Genomic DNA, 19,733 nt, shown 5'->3' on the forward strand with positions numbered 1-19,733 from the left:
TTAAATGAGCAAAGTGTACTGTAGTACAGCCGGCCCTCACCGTCCATGGGCTGCAACCAACCATAGGACTTCACGTGGAAACTGTTGAGGAAAAGATCACTTCTGTACTGAACGTGTCACATATTTCCTCTTAGAGGCATTACCTAAACAATGTAGTAGAACAGCTACTTCAGAGGTTTTAAAACACCGTGTGGGAGGAGGTTCATAGGTGAGAGAGCAACATTGAGCCATGAGCCCCGGTGACTTTTGGAATCCTTAAGGCGTTCTAGATTGTATGTGTGGTTTTTGCATGTAGTTTTCTCCGTGAGATCAACAAGCTTAGTGTTGAAGGTGTAATTTGAAGTTTGAAAACAACACAACAAGGTGTGTTTTATTACATTTTAAATTCCTAGTTACTCTAAAATTCCTCATTCATAAATAAGATAATAATAGAAAAAATTATTTCTCCCACCTTTCATTTTTGCTCACCACTCCCCAGCTGGAGATATATACAATGGGTGACAATTGCAGCTGTCACAACCATTGCTAGTAAATTGCTGTATGTCAGTGTGGCGGTTTGCAGCAAGCAGCACAGGCAGATAACACTTCCTTGGAAGTGATTTTGAAAAGAAAAGCTTCTCCACCCTAGCATGTCCCTTTCACTGTTACTGGTGACCCCGAGATCTAGAAACTATGGGTATATTTTAGAAAAACTTGCTGCTGCTTCTAGTGCAAGCTTGGACAACTTCTTAGGAAATCTCCCTTGGGTCTGATGTGTTCCATAATGAACCAACAGCATGGATAGGGCACTTTCTGATACTGAAAAGCAGTGACGGTGCCCTAGACACCCTTGAAAGACAGGGGGGAGGATGATTATGGCTCTGCATTTCTGCAGGTTTTCTCACGAGGTTACCCCATTTATTGGTGCCATGGTCTTCCAGCTCCACTTTCTGTGTTGAAACTCCATGTGTACCTTAGACTGTGGTGATCTATTATTTATGATTTGTTAAAGGTTGCCTGAGGATTCAGAAAGCAAACTCAGCCTCAAGCTATAGTAGTCAGGCAGTGGTGGAACACACCTTCAATCCCACCACTGGAGAGGTTAAGGTAGATGGATCGGTTAGTTCAAGGCCACACTGAGCTACACAATATACATCCAGTCAATCCCAGGACTCTCAGGAGGTATTTAAGACAAGAACAGAGTCTCAGAGCTGGCATTCATTCTCCAGGCACATTGAAGATAGGGAGGCATTGAAGTCTCTAGCCACGTTGAGGAGAGTTTAGCAGTCTGGGATTTCAGTCTGAGGTTTGGTGGAGCCAGGATCACCTTTCAGCCTGAGCTAGAGGTAAGAGCTAGTGACTGGCTGCTTTACTTTTCTGATCTTTAACTTGAAGCTTGAACCCCAATAGCAATCTCTGGGTCTTTTCTTTTTCATGCTACAGTAGAGATTGCTCTCACTTAACTACCACAAACTGAGGTTTCTCAGTGAAGCATCCCTCACTTGAGGTTACCCAGACCTAGAATTTTTCCTAGGAGGGAACACAGGTGCGGCATGCTGAGGTCATAAAGACTCTTCATCACCAAGGCAAGCTGCTGCTGTGTCTCCCCTGAAAATAGCACGGCTAGTTTAATCACACTTCTGCAGCCATACTTTCTCTTTTCAAATATTCAGATGCAAAGCTGGAAAGCATATTATTAAATTGTAGTTAATGCTGGGCACCTTGAGCAACACTTGGCTCGTGGTAGTGTAAAAGGGGCATGTACTCAAAGGCCCATGGAACCACAGGGGTCACTTGGGGTTTATTTGGGCTCTGAGTAGCACTAAACAGAATCATTCAAGTCCATTTGAATCCTATTACCTGGGTTTGGTTGCTAGGATACCTGGACTGGAAGCCAGACCTGGAACACCAAAGTGACCAAGGGAGACAGCTGGGCAGAAGTAGCTATCTATCCTTGCTCTCTAGTTCTCCAGGATGCCATATGAGCCCCTGATGACTGGCATCTCTCCTCACTTCTGCTCCCTTCTTACTGTTGGCTGGCTTCCTTGGTGCCGCTTTTTGTCTTCAGCATCTGCAGCTGTGTGGACTGCCTTGCTTGGTGCATGCTGTTTTCATAAAGTCCTTTCCACATCCTCTTCCTATAGCCGTATGGTTTTTTTTTTTCTTCTGGTTTCTCAACTCACAGCCCTGAGGTGTGCGTGTGACAGGTGCCGTATCTCTTCACTCTAGGCTACAGACTAGTCCTGTGTTTGTTTCAGTTGTGCCCTGGTCTAAGGCAGGCTGAGGCAGCCTGTTCTATACAATATGACACACTGCCTCCCCAGGTCCATTCCCATACATTACTCTAGGGGCTGCTAGTTCTTAGGATAGCCAGTGGCCCACATAAAAAATAGTAGGAGCCGATTTCAGTAATATTATTGATAAACTCCTACAGTGGGTTCTTCATTATAGTGTTTTGGTAATCTAGATTATTTTTCTATTTCATTGTTATAATGTACACATTTTGTAATCAAGAGTAAGAACATTTATGACAATTCTAACAGTGTAATATAGCAGAAGAGATTCCTTAGTGGGTAATGTGCTTACCTCACACATAAACATGAGGAGCAAGTTAACCCCACAGAGAAGTGCCAGGTGTGGAAGCATGCACATGTACCAGCTTTGGGTGGAGACAGCCGGGCCCTGGGCCTCATGGCAGGCCAGGGAGAGACCCTGTCTCAAAAGAGAGGGGATGATGTCCTTGAGAATGACACCTGAGGTTGTCCTTCACCTTTCACAAACATGCACACACATATGTGCATGCACACCCCAACAAATAGTAGGAGCCGATTCACACACATGAATAAAACCATCCACCACCCCAGCGTCAAGAAAGGGTGTGCTTTTGGGGTGAAGAGATTACTCAGTTGGCAAAGTGAGGATCTGAGTTCAGATCCCCAGTACCACATGAACAGCTGAGCAAATAAGTGCATGTCTATTACAGTGCTGGGGAGGATGCCTGGGGCTTGGCATCTCATCTAGAAGGAATTATGGGCTCCAAACACAGTGAAGGACTCATTCTCAAAACATGAGGTGGAGAGTGATGGAGGAAGACACAACAGCCACCTTCTAGATGCCACATTTGAATGCATGGGCATGCACACAAGTACACACAGAGACACACATGCATGCACATGCACATGTACACACACACACACACACACACACACACACACACACAGGGCTGGAAAACTTGCCTCTTTCACATCAGTGAAGACAGCCATTAGCCGCAGTTTACTCTGCACCCTTCTAGACGTCTCCTAAGCTGAAGCACAGAACTTCTTTGCTTGTATGGAGAAGTCCAAAGGCTGCACAGTGGTGGAAATGCTGCAGTTCACTTGACTCATTTCATTTCCACAGCTTTCAAGGTTTAGATGAACAAATCAGGAAACAAGAGCTCTGGAAACTGGGAAGCACCACGGGCTGTGCAGATGGATATGCACTTTGAGCTGCACACAACAGCTCCTTTTCCACTCAAGTGTGCTTTGGGGTTGGTATTCAAGTACTTGCCAGTGTTTTCATGTTACATAGAGCCTTGGGTAGGCTAAACTATATAGCTGAGGATAGCCTTGAACTTCTGATCTCCTCCTGCTAGGATTCCGGGCATGTACTGCATACACTGTTGGGTACCCAGTTTATGAGATGCTGCCACTGAATCCAGGGCTCCCTGGATGCTAGGCAAAAACTCCACCATCAGAGATGTCTTCAGCTTCCTAGAGACAAGATTGCCAATGAATGGTTATTGGCCAGGCAGCAACAGTCATCATAACACACAGCAGCCATGTGTTTTCTTGAGGGCATGATCTCTCTGCGGTTGGAAATAATTTGTTTAATTATTCAGTTCTCTCATTATAAAAGTACTGAGTGAACATTTGAGAATTTTTTCAATTTATTTAATGCACGTGCATTACCCCCCACACACACACACACATGTGTACGTGTGCAGTTCCTTGTGGAGGGCAGAAGAAGAAATCAGATTCCCTAGAGTATGAGTCACAGGCACACACAGTGTGGGTGCTGGGGACAGAACTTGGGTCCGCTGCCATCTCTCCTGCCCCTAAAAAATCTTTAAAAAATTCAGACTCAAGAAAACTTTAAAAATTTTATCTTACCCCCTAGTGTTACTATTTATATCTGTTTTTATAATCTTTAACTGATATGTACTTTGTGCTTTTCAATGTAAGTGATATTTTTTGACAAATTAAGTCATACAAATTATATTGGTTTTAAGCGTTTTTTTCTTTTTTCCATGTAACATAGTAGGTGCATTTCACCACACCATTAAACAATTGTTTGTAGATACAATTTTAAATGTCTCAGTATTGTTGTATAGATATATTATGATCTATTTAGACACTTTAAGTTATCATAGAATTGTAATTTCCAATTCAGCACTACTTTGCTTCATAGAATTTCATTGTACCTGGTGTGATAGCTCACACATTTAGTCCCAGCACTTGGGAGGCAGAGGCAGGCAGATCTCTGAGTTCTAGGACAGCCAAGGCTACACAGAGAAACCCTATCTCAAAACACTGGTAATAATAATCATAATAGTAATAATAATAATAACATTTCATCATGAAGGTTGTGTTCTCTAGCTGATAGATACTGTCACGTATTCAGAGATGGAAGCTCTAGTGAGTTAGGAGAAAGTTTGGAACAGTGGCTCTTGTAAATGTCACCCATGTGAGAGTCAGGGTCTGATGAGTATCAGGTCCACAAGCATCCAGGAAGAGTTGGTCTCACCCTGTAAAAGGAGGGTGACCTCAGCACCAGAAACTCTCTCCCTCCTAGCTGTTTCAGAGCTGACATTGGCTGGCCCAGCTATCAGGTTCAGTTTTTCAGACCTATCTGTAAACAAGATTAGAATCAGTACACCTTCCTGCTGTGCTAGTAGAAGCAGCTGTACATCTAACAGAATGGCAGCTGGCCCCATCTGACTTCAGTCCCATCATCCCATTGCTCTGTGCTAGAGTGGAATTGATCGCAGATGGAAGGCAGAGGACAGCAAGCTAGTGTGTGAACTGTCTGGGCAGAGGCACCTGTCGTTCTTTTAATGCCATCTTGAGAATTTTTTAACAAAAGAGATCCATATTCTCCCTGCAGCATGCACGTGTGTGTGTGTGTGTGTGTGTGTGTGTGTGTGTGTGTGTGTGTGTGTGTGTTGCCAGGAGTTGATGTCCTGCACTTTCCTCCATGGCTCTCCCCTCTAGTTTTTGAGACAAGGTTTCTTTCTGAATCTGGAACTAGTTGCTTTGGCTAGACTAGCCAGCCAGCAAGCCCTTGGGATCTTTTCGTCTCTGCTTCCCCAGTTCCTGGCATCACGGGCACTTGCTGGCCTTTTACACAAGTGCTTCAGATCTGGACTCAGGGCCTCATGCTAGCACCGTATTGACTGAGCCATCTCTCAGGCTGCAGCACCTACACTTTTGTTTATACGCTGAGCCCTACAAATGATACAGCACTCAGGTACATTCAACCATTTGACAATGTGACATTGTCATTTGTGAAGTTCATGAAGAGTACAGGTGTGTTACAACCAAGAAAAAGGAAAAATCGGATAATATCTTAAGTAAGCTTATGATTTATGTTGAGCCACTCCCATAGCTATCCTCAGCTGCATTCAGGATGAGGGCTGGGCATGCCTCACTAATCCTGAGTGGGGTGTAAAGTAAGATTTTGCACTGAGAAGTAGATCAGTGATCCCTTCAAGCCACTGCCCCAAAGGGAAGGCAAAAAGTCACTGCAGCTGCTCTCCCTTTATGCAAGAGAATGAGGCAAGTGTGATGACTTTAAAAGGATGTCCTTCTGGGCAAACTGGAACAGCTCTTGGAAGACATGGCCTTCAAGGTTCCTGGAAGCCTGGAGCAGCACACACTAATTGGCTGTCTCCCAAAGGCTCCACAGATAAAATGCTCTCAGATGGCAGCCTCCTGCTCTGTTTGTTTAGTTAGAAACCAGCCTGTGCTTTCTCTTTTGAGGTAGGAAACAGAGAAGCTCCATCTGCCTTCTCTCCTACCAAGTGTTCACTTGCTGTGTTCTTCCAAAAGCACGCATGTCACAGACCCTGAGACGAAGCTACACAGAGCAGGCCATCCACCTGCCTGGGCTCTGTCTTCTGCCTCTTTAAGCCTGCTTCCCTCTTTTCAAAATGAGGTAAGGGTCCCTGGGGATTGCCTGATACACTAGATCATGTTCTCACCACTTTGAAGACAGTGCCCCATGGGAACCAAAGCCCAGTGAAAAAAAACCTCATTTCTTCTCCATTCATGAATCCTTGCTTTCAACTGAGAAATTATATTGGTTCTTATTTTCATTTGCATTGTGAGAACAGTATATTTTCTCAAGATGAATAAAGCTCTTACAGAACTGAAGGGGATTTCTAAAATCTGTACATACGATTCTACTAAGCAAACTCTGGAGGAAATGCCTGCCCTAGAGTCCCACCCCCTTTCATTTAGTGCTACCTATTTTGCTTATTGTTATTATTACTTTTGAGATAGCATCTCACTATGTGGTCCAGCCTTACTTCAAGCTGAGCATCCTCTTGCAGGATCCTTCTGAATGCAGGATGCAGGTAGCATCACCACATTTGGCTAGGGTAGTATCATTTAAAAGACAGGGCTTTGAATTGTTTCTTACTGTTCTGCTTCCAGTTATGAATAGAAACTTGAGATCAATATTCTAGAAATTTAGAACAATTTACCTGTTGAATTTAACAATAAAATATGGTTACTTGTTTATGTGATTTTTTTTTTACTGCTGCATTTTGTAAAGGTCTACAGTAGGTTGTAAACTGTCTTAGTTACTTTTCTATTGCTCTGACAAAACACCATAGCCAAGACCTTATAGAAGAAAGAGTTTATTTAGGGCTTACACTTCAGAGACGGAGTTAGTGATCATCATAGCAAGGAAAATGCAGCAGGCAGGCAGGCAGGCATGGTGCTGGAGTACTGGCTCTTGAGACACAACCACAAGGCAGAGAGGGCTAGCTGGGAATGGTGTGGGCTTTTGAAACCTCAAAGCCTGCCCCCAGTGACATACCTCCTCCAACAAGGCTATACCTCCTAATCCTTCCCAAAGAGTTCAATCAACTAGGGATCATATATTCAAACATATGGACCTATGGGGCCATTTTCATCTAGACCACCAGAGACACTTAAAATTACACACACACACACACACACACACACACACACACACACACACACACACACAGATTCTTAACCACAGCCAGTTTGGGGAGCACTGGTATAGCTAACAGAGTGAGTAGCGTATTTATAATGTCACTAAGCTTTGGAGTACTCTCTCCACCAAGAACAGATTGGTTCCTGTGTGCATGTGTGGTACAAACATCTCTTTTCCTTAAGAACATCATGTTAGAGCCATAGCTAGGGAGATGTCATGGGAAGCAGCTGTTGAAGAGGGTTTGTTGCTTTTCTCAGGAGATACTGGAGGAATGGGACTATGTATGGCATGAAAACTCCTCAGACTTTCATACACCAAAGGAGAATCCTAGTCTTGAGGCTGGTTTCACACTTTGCCATAACCTTTTAATTCTTTCCTTTATAGTAAGTAATAGAAAAACTCAAGAATAACTAATATACTTGTTGGCAATGAAACAGAGAAAAACACTGCCCCCATTTCTTGCCTTAGCCACCCCTGAGACAATCCTTCCTCTGTATCTATCACCTCTACACAGAGGACAGCCATTGCCTGTGTTCCCTTTCCATGGTGCACAATGGTGCTTGCCACCTTGATCTACCGCGCTTTCATGTCATTCACGGTGACTCCATGAACCCAGGTGCATGCCTAGTTAGGGGGCTGTCGACAATCACTTGGCAAGCCCAGTGTTCCTGGCAACTGAACACTTTAGTTTGCCCTGATCACACCCACGGCCAGGGACCTGTGCAAGTAGTGTCTGTGTGAGGACAAGCATGTCAACCAACTAGTTAAAGTCTGAAGACTTTTGCTATTGTTTTACTCTGGGCACCAACTGCTCACCACCAGACTAAGTTGCAAAAACAGACAAGGAAGGCGTGTCTTCTCCCTAAGAGTCTCTGCTTTTGATCAGATTAACCATAGGTAAATCTCAAGTTAATGCTTAAATTAGAGAAATTGATTTCTTCAGATACGTCTCAATACCCCTCTTGGAAATGGAGCTTCTGGCCTTGCTTTGTCCCATCTTCTCTGGCAATGTGATCTTTCATTATTCAAGGCAGACTTGTTAAAGTCCATCCTGCTGAGAACTGGTATGAAGATGAGGAAGTCTGGAAGCAACTCTCGGCTTCTGTGATCAGAAAGCTGGTTCTTTTGTTTTGGACAGCAGTCTAACAGCCAGCATCATGCGCTGAGTATGATTTGGGAATTCCAAGCTGAGTGTTTTCCCTTAAAGAACTCATGGCATCATGGAAGGAAAAATATTTGAAGATTTTTTTAATTGGCAAATAATATGGTAATTCCTGTCATAGTGTAAAGTGAACCATAGCTGGCAGAGCCCATAAAAGGAATTAATTAGTTACTGAGACTTGGAGATGGGTCATACTGTGTGTTGACCTAGGAAGAGTACTGGAATAAAGTGGTGCTCATAAGCTGGGTAAACCTACCTTATACATACTGAGAGGTATAGAAGTGTACCAGGAAGGGGAAAACAAATGAAAGAAAGAACATTTCAGATCACACGACATACCGTGCAATGCCTTGAAGACATAAAAGCAAATCTGCAAGCACAGGAGCCGTAACAAAAGGCAGGTAAAACTGACCACATGAGACACCTGTCAGGAGCGGGCTTTCCATCTTGGTTTGATTTCTTTCTGTGTCATATCATGTTGCTGGCATAAGTGCTAAGATGTCCTGGGAGTGATCGTTTACATCTAGGAAGCAGCAGCCAGAATACGGTGTAAGCTGGTGACCTCCAGAACCCTTCCCCTGCCCCAGATGAGGAGACAGACACAGAGTGATTCTAGGGGCTGCAGACACCAATCCAAAATGTTGGACTTATATGGAAGATTCCTGAAGAAACAAGCCTGAGCACACTGCTTCCCTAGCTTTAGAATGATTAGTGAATGTTTGCTGGCGTGAATAGAAATTGAGTGGGTGTGCCAGTAAAGGCCTCTAAAGGAGAGTTGTCCCAGAATGGCCAACCTGTCTTCTTCAACAAACAGCAGCACTAGAGGAATGGCAGATTACATACTGTGAAGGAACAGGCCAACCTACTTGGCTGCTGAACAACCAGATAAATGCCAATTGAAACACACAACAAGTAGATACCAATACTTTTACCTTTTGGGTTGGCTAAGAATAAGCAAGTCCTGTAGAACTAAATGTTGGTAGTGTCATGAGGAGACAGACACTATCACTTTCTCAGATAGACTGCGCAACACCTTTGAGAGTCGTTCTGTAATATCTAATAAGGGTTAGGGATACACTTACTCTAGTACCCAACAAATCCATTCTAAAGATACCTGCTCATGCGCCTAAGGATTTATTATCCTGAGTATAATTGCACAGCTATTATTGTAAAAAGAAGGGGAGGGAGTAAATTCAAATGTCCTTTACTAGGAAAATGAATGTAACAGCATGGATATATAGTGAAATATTGTGTGTTTGAGGTAAACTAATCAAGTTTATTAGCATATTTACAAATTTTGTAAAGTAAGTTGCTAGCATTATCTACCTTCCATGTTGTTGGTGCTTTGGCCTCAAACTCACTATATAACCAATGACAACCTTGAACTTCCCATCCTCTTGCCTCTACCTCCTGAGGCCTGGGATTCAGATGTGTGACACCACCTGGGTTATGCAGTTATGGGGAGTGAATCCAGGGCCTCTGGATGGCAGGCATGCTTATCAACTGAGCTACATCCCCAGCCCCAGGGTATCTGTTTTTTTGTTTGTTTGTTTGTTTTGTAATCATAGATATAAATTACAAAGCACATCTGTGTTAACACATGTATGCACTCAGGGGCCAATCTGTGTTAACATGTGTGCATACACATGGGCCAACCAAAGTTATATATACGAGTCTAGAGAAAGAGCTAGACTGTAGTACCACGAAAGCACCTTGCTGTGTGTGCTCCATCATCTTCCTTTGACCACACAAACCACAGCTGATGGGAAAGAATGTTGAAATGGGCCATCGAGTTTCCAAGTTCTTAATACATTTTATGGCTCCTCAACTACTCTCTAGGGTTGGTGTTATTTTTCTTTCTGTGCCTGGAAATAGGCATATGAAGAAAATACATGTCCAGGACATGAGCCAAGGCTGAGCCCTCTCCCCTTCCCACTGTCACAGCCTTATCTCAGAAGAATGAATGGGGTATTGGGTGAGCATCAGATCCTTCCCAGCTTTGTGTGAGGTTGCCTGAGATCTTTCACAAACAGATCGATGGATGTCGTGAGCACCCTCCTATGACACGCACACTCTCTTGACACATCCCTGCCTGCTCCCCCCATGGGGGTATCTTCCATGCACTATAGACCAACCACCATGCACTAGTCCCATCCAGGACTCCAGATATGGAAGGTGACCATGTACTGCACACCTTCTAGTCACCTCAACTGAGGGAAAAGCTTGGGCACATTGCTTTCCCAGTGTTTTCTGAGTCTCCTTGAAAACAGATCTCTGCTTAGTAAGATGCTCCCAAGCTGAAGTATAAGGAAGATCAGACAATAGTTATTTTGAGGGCCATAATTTGGTTTCGTTATCTCAGGCGATCAAAGATTGTTTAACACCAGAAATAGCTGGCTGGGGCAGCTGTTCAAACAGTGCTTTGTGTGGGAGATGATGACAGTGCAGTGTTGTGACAGCAACTCCAGAGCTCTGTAAGAAGCCTTCTAAGAAAACCCTGATTGTTGCTTACCCCCCTTCTCCCTCATCTGCCTTCTTCTTTTCCCACTCCCTGCCTTTTTTGCTCTTCTCTCTAGACCAGATCATCCATCTTTTAGTCTTGACTTGTGTCAATCAAGCTTGGACAGCACTGGAATAATTCATCTAGACTTTTAAAAAAAGACCTAACTTACTAGCTCACAGAAAACTAATTTCCACTTTAGAAATTCTAGAATTGTGATTGCTGTTGTTGCTATTCTCTGATATGCTCAGATCAGCTGATGATCAGTGTGCTTTGCAAGGAGTCTAAGTGGATGTTTTGCCCCTGGACAGTGACCAAGGATGGGCATAGGACTTCCCTGTGGTCTACCTCACTTAGGCTTCTTGATTAATAATTCTAGTTCAGGAAGACAAGTGCTACAGTGTCACTTTACAACTGAGGAAATCGGAGCCATGTGAAGCTAAATGGCTTGCCCAGCTCCACCGAACTGGCTAGAACCCATTCAGGTCTGGCACTAAGCTTTTCAGCATGAGCTGACTAGTCCATAGCTCTTTCTAGCACTCAGTCTTCCAGGGTTAATTGAGGTGATCTGTGGAGGATTGTGTGTGCCAAGGTGCTGCTTGGTATGGTCAGAAACAAAACCCATGACACTGTGGGAAAGCATCACATCAGGAGGGCCAAGTGGTGGTGTTTTCTGCCAAACACATAAGTGCTGCCTCAACAGAACTTCATGGAAGGCCTACTGTGGATGGCCCTAAGCTTGAACCTTTACAGGAGGCTGCTCACTGTTGAAGCACACCATACCAGACCTTAGTCTCCTCTCCCGACATCAAGTCCACCCGTGCCATTCACAGTAAACCTTCACCCTTACATAAAGGTAGGCTGCAGGGACTGGAGAGATGTCAGGGAGGTGACGAACACTGGCTGCTCTTTCAGGTTGCTCTTTCAGCAACCACATGGTGGCTCACAACTATCTATAATGAGATCTGGCAAGTCTCATGCAGGCAGAACACTGTATACATAATAAATAAATAAATCTTAGGGGAAAAGTAGACTGCAAATAGTCTTGGAATGTCCTAGTGAGGTTCCCATTGAACTTTGGGAAGGTTTTGCTTGCTCTAAACAGCCTGTTACTTCTACCTACTGCCCCAGTCCTCAGAAACTAGCTAGTGATTTAATTGCCTCCTTTCCATAACTGAGGAAACAATTTTAAAATTCTGCCACATATACACCCACAACTGCACAACATGACAGGCAGACATAAGGCCAGTGGGAAATGCATCTGGAGACCTTGTCAGAATGCCACCTTTCCACACACAATAGAAAATTAACAACTAAAGAACATGTCATGCCCTAAGGTTCTGAGACCTTAATTGCCCCCTCTGAGTACAAGCCCTACTGCATATTGGGTCCTATGTAACTTTGGGCAAATTAGAGATATTTAAATGGTGGGAATTGCTTGAGTCAACTTGAATTACTGTGATGAAATACCTGAGGTAATTTAACTTATAAAACAAAAGCCTTATTTAGCTCCTTGTCCATCAGACCAACCCCATTCCTTTTTGGGGCAGATGGATAAACTGACAGTTCCAAGAACACACCACAGAGAAAACTGCTACCTCACAGTCAGGGAGCAGAGCGGAAGGGAGGAAAGGGACAAGGGGGCCACAGTCCTCTAAAGATCCCAATGGCCTAGGGACCTCCCACCAGGTTCCATCTTCTAAAGGTTCTGGAACCTTCTGAGGGTGTTACCCTGAGTGTCAAGCTTTTTACATACAGACCTTGGGTGACATTCATCCAAACCCTACAACCTCTGCTCTTGACTAATTACCCATTCTCAGAAAATAGACTGGCTGGGCATATTGCTAGCCTTTAGTAGATCCATGGAGGACACTTGCCCAAATGACAGCAAGAATGTTTCTGATTTGTTCAGTCAAGTAAATCATCTGATTTATGAAACATGACAGAATTTGTGGATGTGGTCTCCATCCACCCATTCTTGTTATTTCAGAATAGTGTAGGAGATGTCTGGTATGTAATGCTGGCCCAGAGTGGATAAAGGGGACACTGGATAAAAAGTGGTTGTAAGGAGTATTGGTCTTTTGTTTAAGTTTAAAAATTAGAAAGAGTGTGAGATGGAACCAGAGCGATGGAACACTAACCATAGAGAGTACACTAACCAGTTTATTACAGGGCAGGAGAGGGAGAGACAGAGAGAGGGTAAGAATGAAGAGCGGAGAGCAAAGAGGAAGAGGGAGGTAGGAGAGTGTGAGAGGAAGAGGAAGAAGAGAAGAAACGACCACGTGGAGGTGCTCACTTAAAGGGGGAAGCTCACACATGCGCACTGAGTCCTTAAGCAGCCATAACAAGTGATGTAGACATGACGTGGCCCCACAACACAGGGCCCTTTGAGCTGCCCAAGTATCTGCCTGAATGCCGAATGTCCCACCCATTGTCAGGGGGCAGGGTCAGCATACCAGTTCCAACAATCTCACCTCTTATTATTATTAAAAAGATGGGGAGTTAGGCGTGGCAGGTTAGGGAATAAGGAAGTCAAGTTATCAGACTGCTTCCTGCTGACCCTGGGGGGCATTGACCATCTTTGGGGGAACTGAGAAAACTGGGGTGCTGCCACGTCCTGGGGTAGCTAGTTGCCCCATCGCAGTCCAAGCTGTATGGAACTCTTTGGCACCTCTCAGACCTGGCAAGATGTTAGCAGAGTAGAGAACAAGGTTTTGAGTCTTCTGATTTTTAAACTTAAACAAAAGAACAACACTGATGCTGTGAAACCCAGGAGGCTCTTCCCATGGTCTCTCCTGTCTCCACAGGAGACACGGGGATCCTTCTGTCGACCCAACCATGGGATGGTTAATGTACTCTCTATGTTCGTGTTCCATCGTGCCAGTTCCATCTCGAGGCTTTCTAATTTTTAAACTTAAAGAACAACAAGGAGCACGTCCTTTAAAGCAGCTGTCCCCACACCTGACAGGTGGCATAGAAATCTGAGAAGTGCTATCCTGGGCCAAGAAAAGAGTGTGCTGCCCAAGACTGACGGTTCTCAAACCAGGTGACCAGGACAGTGATTCCTTACAGACACCTACCTCCCAGCTTCTTCTTAAGGAGCATCTTGAAGACATGTCACTTTGTGCCAATAGATGGCTAAGCCCCCTTATTTCATGGACACACTTCTCTAGACTTTGTCCCTGAGGTCCAAGTTGACTTTGTGTTGTTGAGAGATATTTGATTATAAGATATACCACTGTGATTGGTTTAATAAAAAGCTAATAGCTAGACAGGAGCTATAGGAGGGACTTCTGGACAGAGCGAGCTCTGGGAAAAAGAAAGGCAGAGTCACCAGACAGACAGGATGGGCAGTACAGGGTAAAAGTAACCGAGCCACATAAGAGAACATAGATTTTAAAATATTGGTTTGTTTAAGTTACAAGAGCTAGTTAGAGTTAAACAAGTCTAAGCTAAAGCCAAGCTTTCAAAATTAATACTAAGTCTCCACGTCATTTTTTGTGTGATGGAAGCCCAAAAAGACAAGTCATCTACACCGTGTCAGTAGATCATTGAGGATATACACCCCAGAAGTTAGCTTTGTGCAACCAGTAATGCATGACCTGGCCCTCAGCCTTACTGATGGATCATTTCAGAGTTCTGAGCCGACTCCCATGACCTCTAGCTATAGTGAGGGTGCCACAAATGGCCAAGAACTACTGCATGTGAAATAGTGACTAGTGACCTTCTGACCGTGTGACTTTCTGTCTTTCCTACAAGACCTGGGGGCTCTTGTAGCCCCGAATGAAGTTGGTAGTTTGTGCTGTACTAAGTTTTTCAATGCAATAGAAAAGTTTGGCAGATTAAAATACAGGCAAAACATCGCGACATCATATCAGATACTTAGGCCTGGTTCTCATAGCTTTGTCCAGTTACTCAGTCAGGGGTATCTTTCAAAAACCAAAGGGAAGCATAGCACGTATCAGGCATAAAGATGGTTAGAGAAAAGACGCCAGTGTGGGTGTATTTATGGATTTTCCTATTATTAACAGCATCTGTGAAGAGCACCATATGCTCTACAGGGACTCTACTGGGACATGAGCTTTATGTGGTTGTAAAGCCTTCAGTTTTTCAGCTTCAGCTCCTCTTGGAGATCACTGAAATAAGTAACAGGGGCCAACATCCTGTGTGATGAACACTTTGTCAAGGTGCCCTGCAGTGGGAGGTGTGGCTGTCAGGAGATCCAGCTGGAGAGCCGAGCTCACACTGATGATGTGATTCTGGCATGGAAATCCTGACCTGTTTCCTACTTCTCCCCTTCAGGCCTCCTAGTGGGTACCCTTGATGTCGTATTGGACTCCAGCGCCCGTGTTGCACCATACCGAATCCTGTACCAGACTCCAGACTCTCTTGTCTACTGGACCATCGCCTGTGGTAAGTCTCAGGATTCTGTGATGCTCACGTTTACAGAAAAAAAAAAAAAAAAAAAAACTTCCACACAGCAGCTTCAGAAGGAATGTGCTTGCTGATAGCAATCTCGTGAGTTTAGAGTAGTGATCCTTGGTCGCTTTGCCACCAAAGTGTTGGTGGCTTACCATGGTAAAATTTCTCACTCTGGAGTCTTATTGGGACCAGGAAGCCTCCATCTGGAGTGACGCTCTACAGAAGGAACACGTGATTGGAAGGCCAGCTTACAAGGGAGGAGAGAAAAGTACACTTCCTCAGCCACAAGTGGCACACACCATGTCTACTTACTCTGGCTACAACTTCTCAGATCACCTAGCTAACTGCGAGGAGGCTGGGAGACGAAGAGGAACAGGTGGGGAGGGTACTAAGAAGTGCTTACCTGGTGACCCTTCATGTATCAGCCCAGGAGCTCCTGTGCATGAGATTTGTATCTCTTCCTGATAAATCTGCTGTGCCCTGTGCTTACAACAGTAGCAAGCAGCCTGCTAGAGCTGGCACTCACAGAATGGTCAAGACATGTGTGCTCACTGTTTGCTTGTGGCAAGAAAAAAAAAAAGCAAGAGTGCCAGTTTACTGTTTTGTTTTATTATTTTATTTTGCCCCTTTTAATTTTTTACCTTAATAGGCTCTATTTTAAGAACAGTTTTAAGCTTATAGAAAATTTGAACAGGTAGCTCAAGACCTTCCACTCCGTACACCTCCCACCCATAGTCCCACTATTATCAACATCTCCCTACAGTCAGTGAACCAGTATTAACCATTGTTTTGTTTTGTTTTATTTTTTTTCTGTTTTGAGATACCACCAGTAAACCATATTATCTTGTCATAGCCTCTTAGGTTTGCCTTGATGTGGAAGTTTCCCAGGATACCTTGCCTGGATGCCCTTGACAGTTTTGAAGGATGGGTTAAGGGTGCATTGTGGGATTGCACCTCTATTGTATTATTTATTTCTTTATCTATTGGCTACTGAGGATTGAACCCAGGACTTCATACCAGCGTATACTAATACTCCAAAGGAAGCTAAGGGAAATGCCTTCTGTGTTGTGCTAGTAGCTCGTTGGGAAAGTCAGAAACAGTCTAGAATAATGTTAAAACTGACATAGAAGCCTGAAGGATGCATTTAAAGACAAAGGGCAAGGCTAAGGAGATGATGCAATAGGTAAAATGCTTATTGGGCCTGATACTGACCCCCAGAATCCACATAAAAAGCTGGTGTGATGTGCACACTTGTAATACCAGTACTGGGGACACAGAGGCAGGCAGATCCCTGAGGTATAGTTCCTTCTTGGCTACTCAAGACCAGTGAGGATCCTGGTGGGCAGTCCCTGAGTAACAGCACTCAAAGTTGTCCCGTGGCTTTCCCAAGCATGCACACATACTTGTACATGTATGTGCACTTCCATATAACTGAATTGCTCATGTTCACGTACACACACACACACACACACACACACACACACACACACACACGACATTAAAGATCACAGAGAGCCCTTGTAAGCCTTGGCTCTATGAGGATGTGACCCTCCTCACTCTCCTCAGGTGTTCATTTCTTGGGTCCTGGAAGCCTTAGGGATCCTGTAGAATCAGGAGTCCTCGGGGCTCTTCGATCTCTTTGCAGCCTTCAGGTCCCCAGCCAGGTTTCAATGATGTGAGAGCTGCTGGGTGCCTCTGACTTCCTTCTGTCTTTTCAGTTGTCCCCTTTCCCACTCAGTGCTCTTCAGCTGGCTTCCCTGGTGTGGCCAACCCCCAAAGCAGCTCCTCCATGAACACGCATGTGGGGTGGGACCCAGCCACAAAGTTCGGTTGTTTGTTAATTACCTACTGACCCAAGGTGAAGGAACAGCAGACTGTAATTGCTGGTGCCATAATTTATACCCCTAAAAGGTGCACCTTCATTTTTCTATTAACTAGTGCCTGTTACAACTGCATGACCTCATTGCAGTAAACCCAGGATGGCTTCATCTTTTATGTATATTGATTATGTAAGGATTCAGGCCTTATGCTGGCCTGCCCCTGTCACCTGGCACAATGTACTCAGGCAGTACCCTGGTCAACCCAGGGTCCCATGGTTGTGTCCTTTGTGCCTGCATGCCCTTTAAAAGAAAGACCCCGCCCACTTCCGCTCTCTTTCTGCTCTCTTTCCGGCTGTTACCTTGGGGACAGACAGAACTTTTCCTGTCTCCGTCTTCTGTTCTCTCTCTGTCTCTGTGTCTCTTTACCTCTTTTCTCTTTCCTTCCCCCCTTTCCCTTTCTAATAAAACTTCTCGCTTAAGCTCCATCTGCCTGACATGTTTGTCCCTCCACCTCGGTCACCTGCCATGGAATCTGCCAAAGGTTCCTCACACTTTATCGTAACAGATTACCCATAGAGACAATCCAGAATTTCCTCACAGAAGACTCCAAGGAAGTGATAGCCATTGCCCATTAATTATTCTTTCTTAACAATTTTCCATTTGTTCCAACTTGAGTTTGAAACCTGACTTACTAATTTTAAAATCAGAAGCTCCTAACCCACAGGCCTTTCTTCAATATGCTCATCTATCTGCTTGTGATTTTAATGTTAAACTGCAGAGTTGGTACTTGGTAGAAAATATGGCAAATTGGGCTTGTAAATTTGTGTGTATTTCATGAATTTTTGTAAGAGAAACTTCAAGAGAAAAGTGGGTTCACTTACTTGGAAAGCCGTAAGATAGAAAAGCCTGTCGTACATGGTGTTGTAAGTTGTCGGTGAGAGTGAATTGAATTAAGAGAGCATTGACCTGCCGAGTCTGCCATTCAGGTCTTGACATGCACCACCCTCTGTAGATCAGCAGGACTCTGAACCATGAATCCTGGACAGATTTGCCTTAGATTAGAGACACAGAAAACTAGGCATAGGAATTTTCTGAACCTGTGAACGAGTGTAGCTTTCTGCTAAAGTGGTAATTAATTTACCTGAATCAGTGTAGGTGGCATTGTTTGATTGGACACCTCGCCTATCACAGAGGCTTGGGTTGGCTGCCCATTGATTGAGTTTAACTTTCATTTGCCAACCTAGGATCTCATCAGGGTCTTTCAGCCACTTGATTTCAGAACTGACAGGTCCATCAGCCATCACTTTGTCAACCATCATTTTAGGAGAGTAAGGAGGGGCTCTTATTCCCAGGGATAGCCAGTTATGTAGAACTCAGCACTCATTCTCACACTCTGTGCTCTGTGCTGGCACCATGTAAGGGGATATTGTTGGCTTCATGATTAAACATTCTTTTAGTCAGTACCTGTAAGACCCAGAGATTAATTTAGCATTGCTAATCGTTCTGCTCCTGCTATTTGCTACAGTAGACAAAAAAATGTCAGCTTAATTTTCCTTCCACATGAGACAGACAATATGGGAGTTGATAGGCAAGTTTAGAATCACAGTCTGTGTAGTTCAAAGACTATTCTTGTATGTGTACATATGCATATGTATGTGAACTTTCATATGTGTGCAGGTGCATGTGTGTGAGGGTGTGTATATGTATGTAGGCATGACCATGAGGACTAGAAGACAATACAAGTTGTTGTGTTTAACTATGTAAGGATGTGTTACATTTGTTTATGCTGCATTTGTTTAATTATGTAAAGATGTGTTGTTGTTTCACCTTGCCTGCTTTAAAGCACCTGATTTGCCAAATAAAAAGCTTAACCACTAATAGCTCAACAGGAAAGGGATTAGAGGGGCTGGTGGGAAGAGAGAATAAGTAGGATGAGAAAAACAGAGAGAGAATGAGGGAGAAAGAAAAGGAGATGACCAGGGCCAGTCAGCTAGGTAGCTGCCAAACAGGTAGACACAGAGTAGGACATACAGAATGAAAGAAAGGGAAAAAGTCCCAAGGCAAAATGTAGATGAAGCAAAACAGGTTCAAATAAATTATAAGAGCCTAAGAGCAGGTGCAACAAGCATAAGATAAGGCTGAGCATTCATAACTAATAATGTCTCCATGTCATTATTTGGAAGCTGGTGGTGGCCCACAAGAAAGCCTGCTATAGACCATGGCAACTCTTATAAAGGAAAACATTTCATTGAGGCTGGCTTACAGTTTCAGAGGTTTAGTTCATTATCATCATGATGGCAAAAATGGCTGCATGAAGCCAAACATGGTGCTGGAGAAGGAGCTAGAGTTCCCCCTTGCTCCAAAGGCAGCAGAAGGAGACTGTGACACTAGACCTAGCTTGAGGATATGTAAAATCTCAAAGCCCGCCTCCACAGTGACACACTCCCTCAACAAGGCCACACCTCCTAATAGTGCTACTCCCTATGGTCCAAGCATTCACACTTGAGTCTATGGGGGCCATTCCTATTCAAACCACCTCAGATGTCTTTGTTGTTTGCCTTATATTTGATTAATTCTGAACATTGTATATTTAAAGACTGAAACATGTCAGAGATCCATTCAG

The 19,733-nt window shown here is 44.1% G+C and overlaps 1 protein-coding gene across 3 annotated transcripts in view; it reads left to right on the forward strand.

The window, feature by feature from the left end:
* The window catches only part of Tbc1d9 (TBC1 domain family member 9), a 98,361-nt gene that overhangs the window by 29,846 nt on the left and 48,782 nt on the right, over positions 1–19,733 (forward strand). For all 3 annotated transcript variants that reach the window (XM_027406131.2, XM_035441402.1, XM_035441403.1), the window contains exon 2: positions 15,171–15,281. In XM_027406131.2, coding sequence (XP_027261932.1) covers positions 15,171–15,281 — 111 coding nt within the window. The remainder of the gene's footprint in view (positions 1–15,170; positions 15,282–19,733) is intronic.

This window comes from Cricetulus griseus, chromosome 3 (assembly GCF_003668045.3).
Source record: "Cricetulus griseus strain 17A/GY chromosome 3, alternate assembly CriGri-PICRH-1.0, whole genome shotgun sequence".
NCBI classification, from domain to species: domain Eukaryota; kingdom Metazoa; phylum Chordata; class Mammalia; order Rodentia; family Cricetidae; genus Cricetulus; species Cricetulus griseus.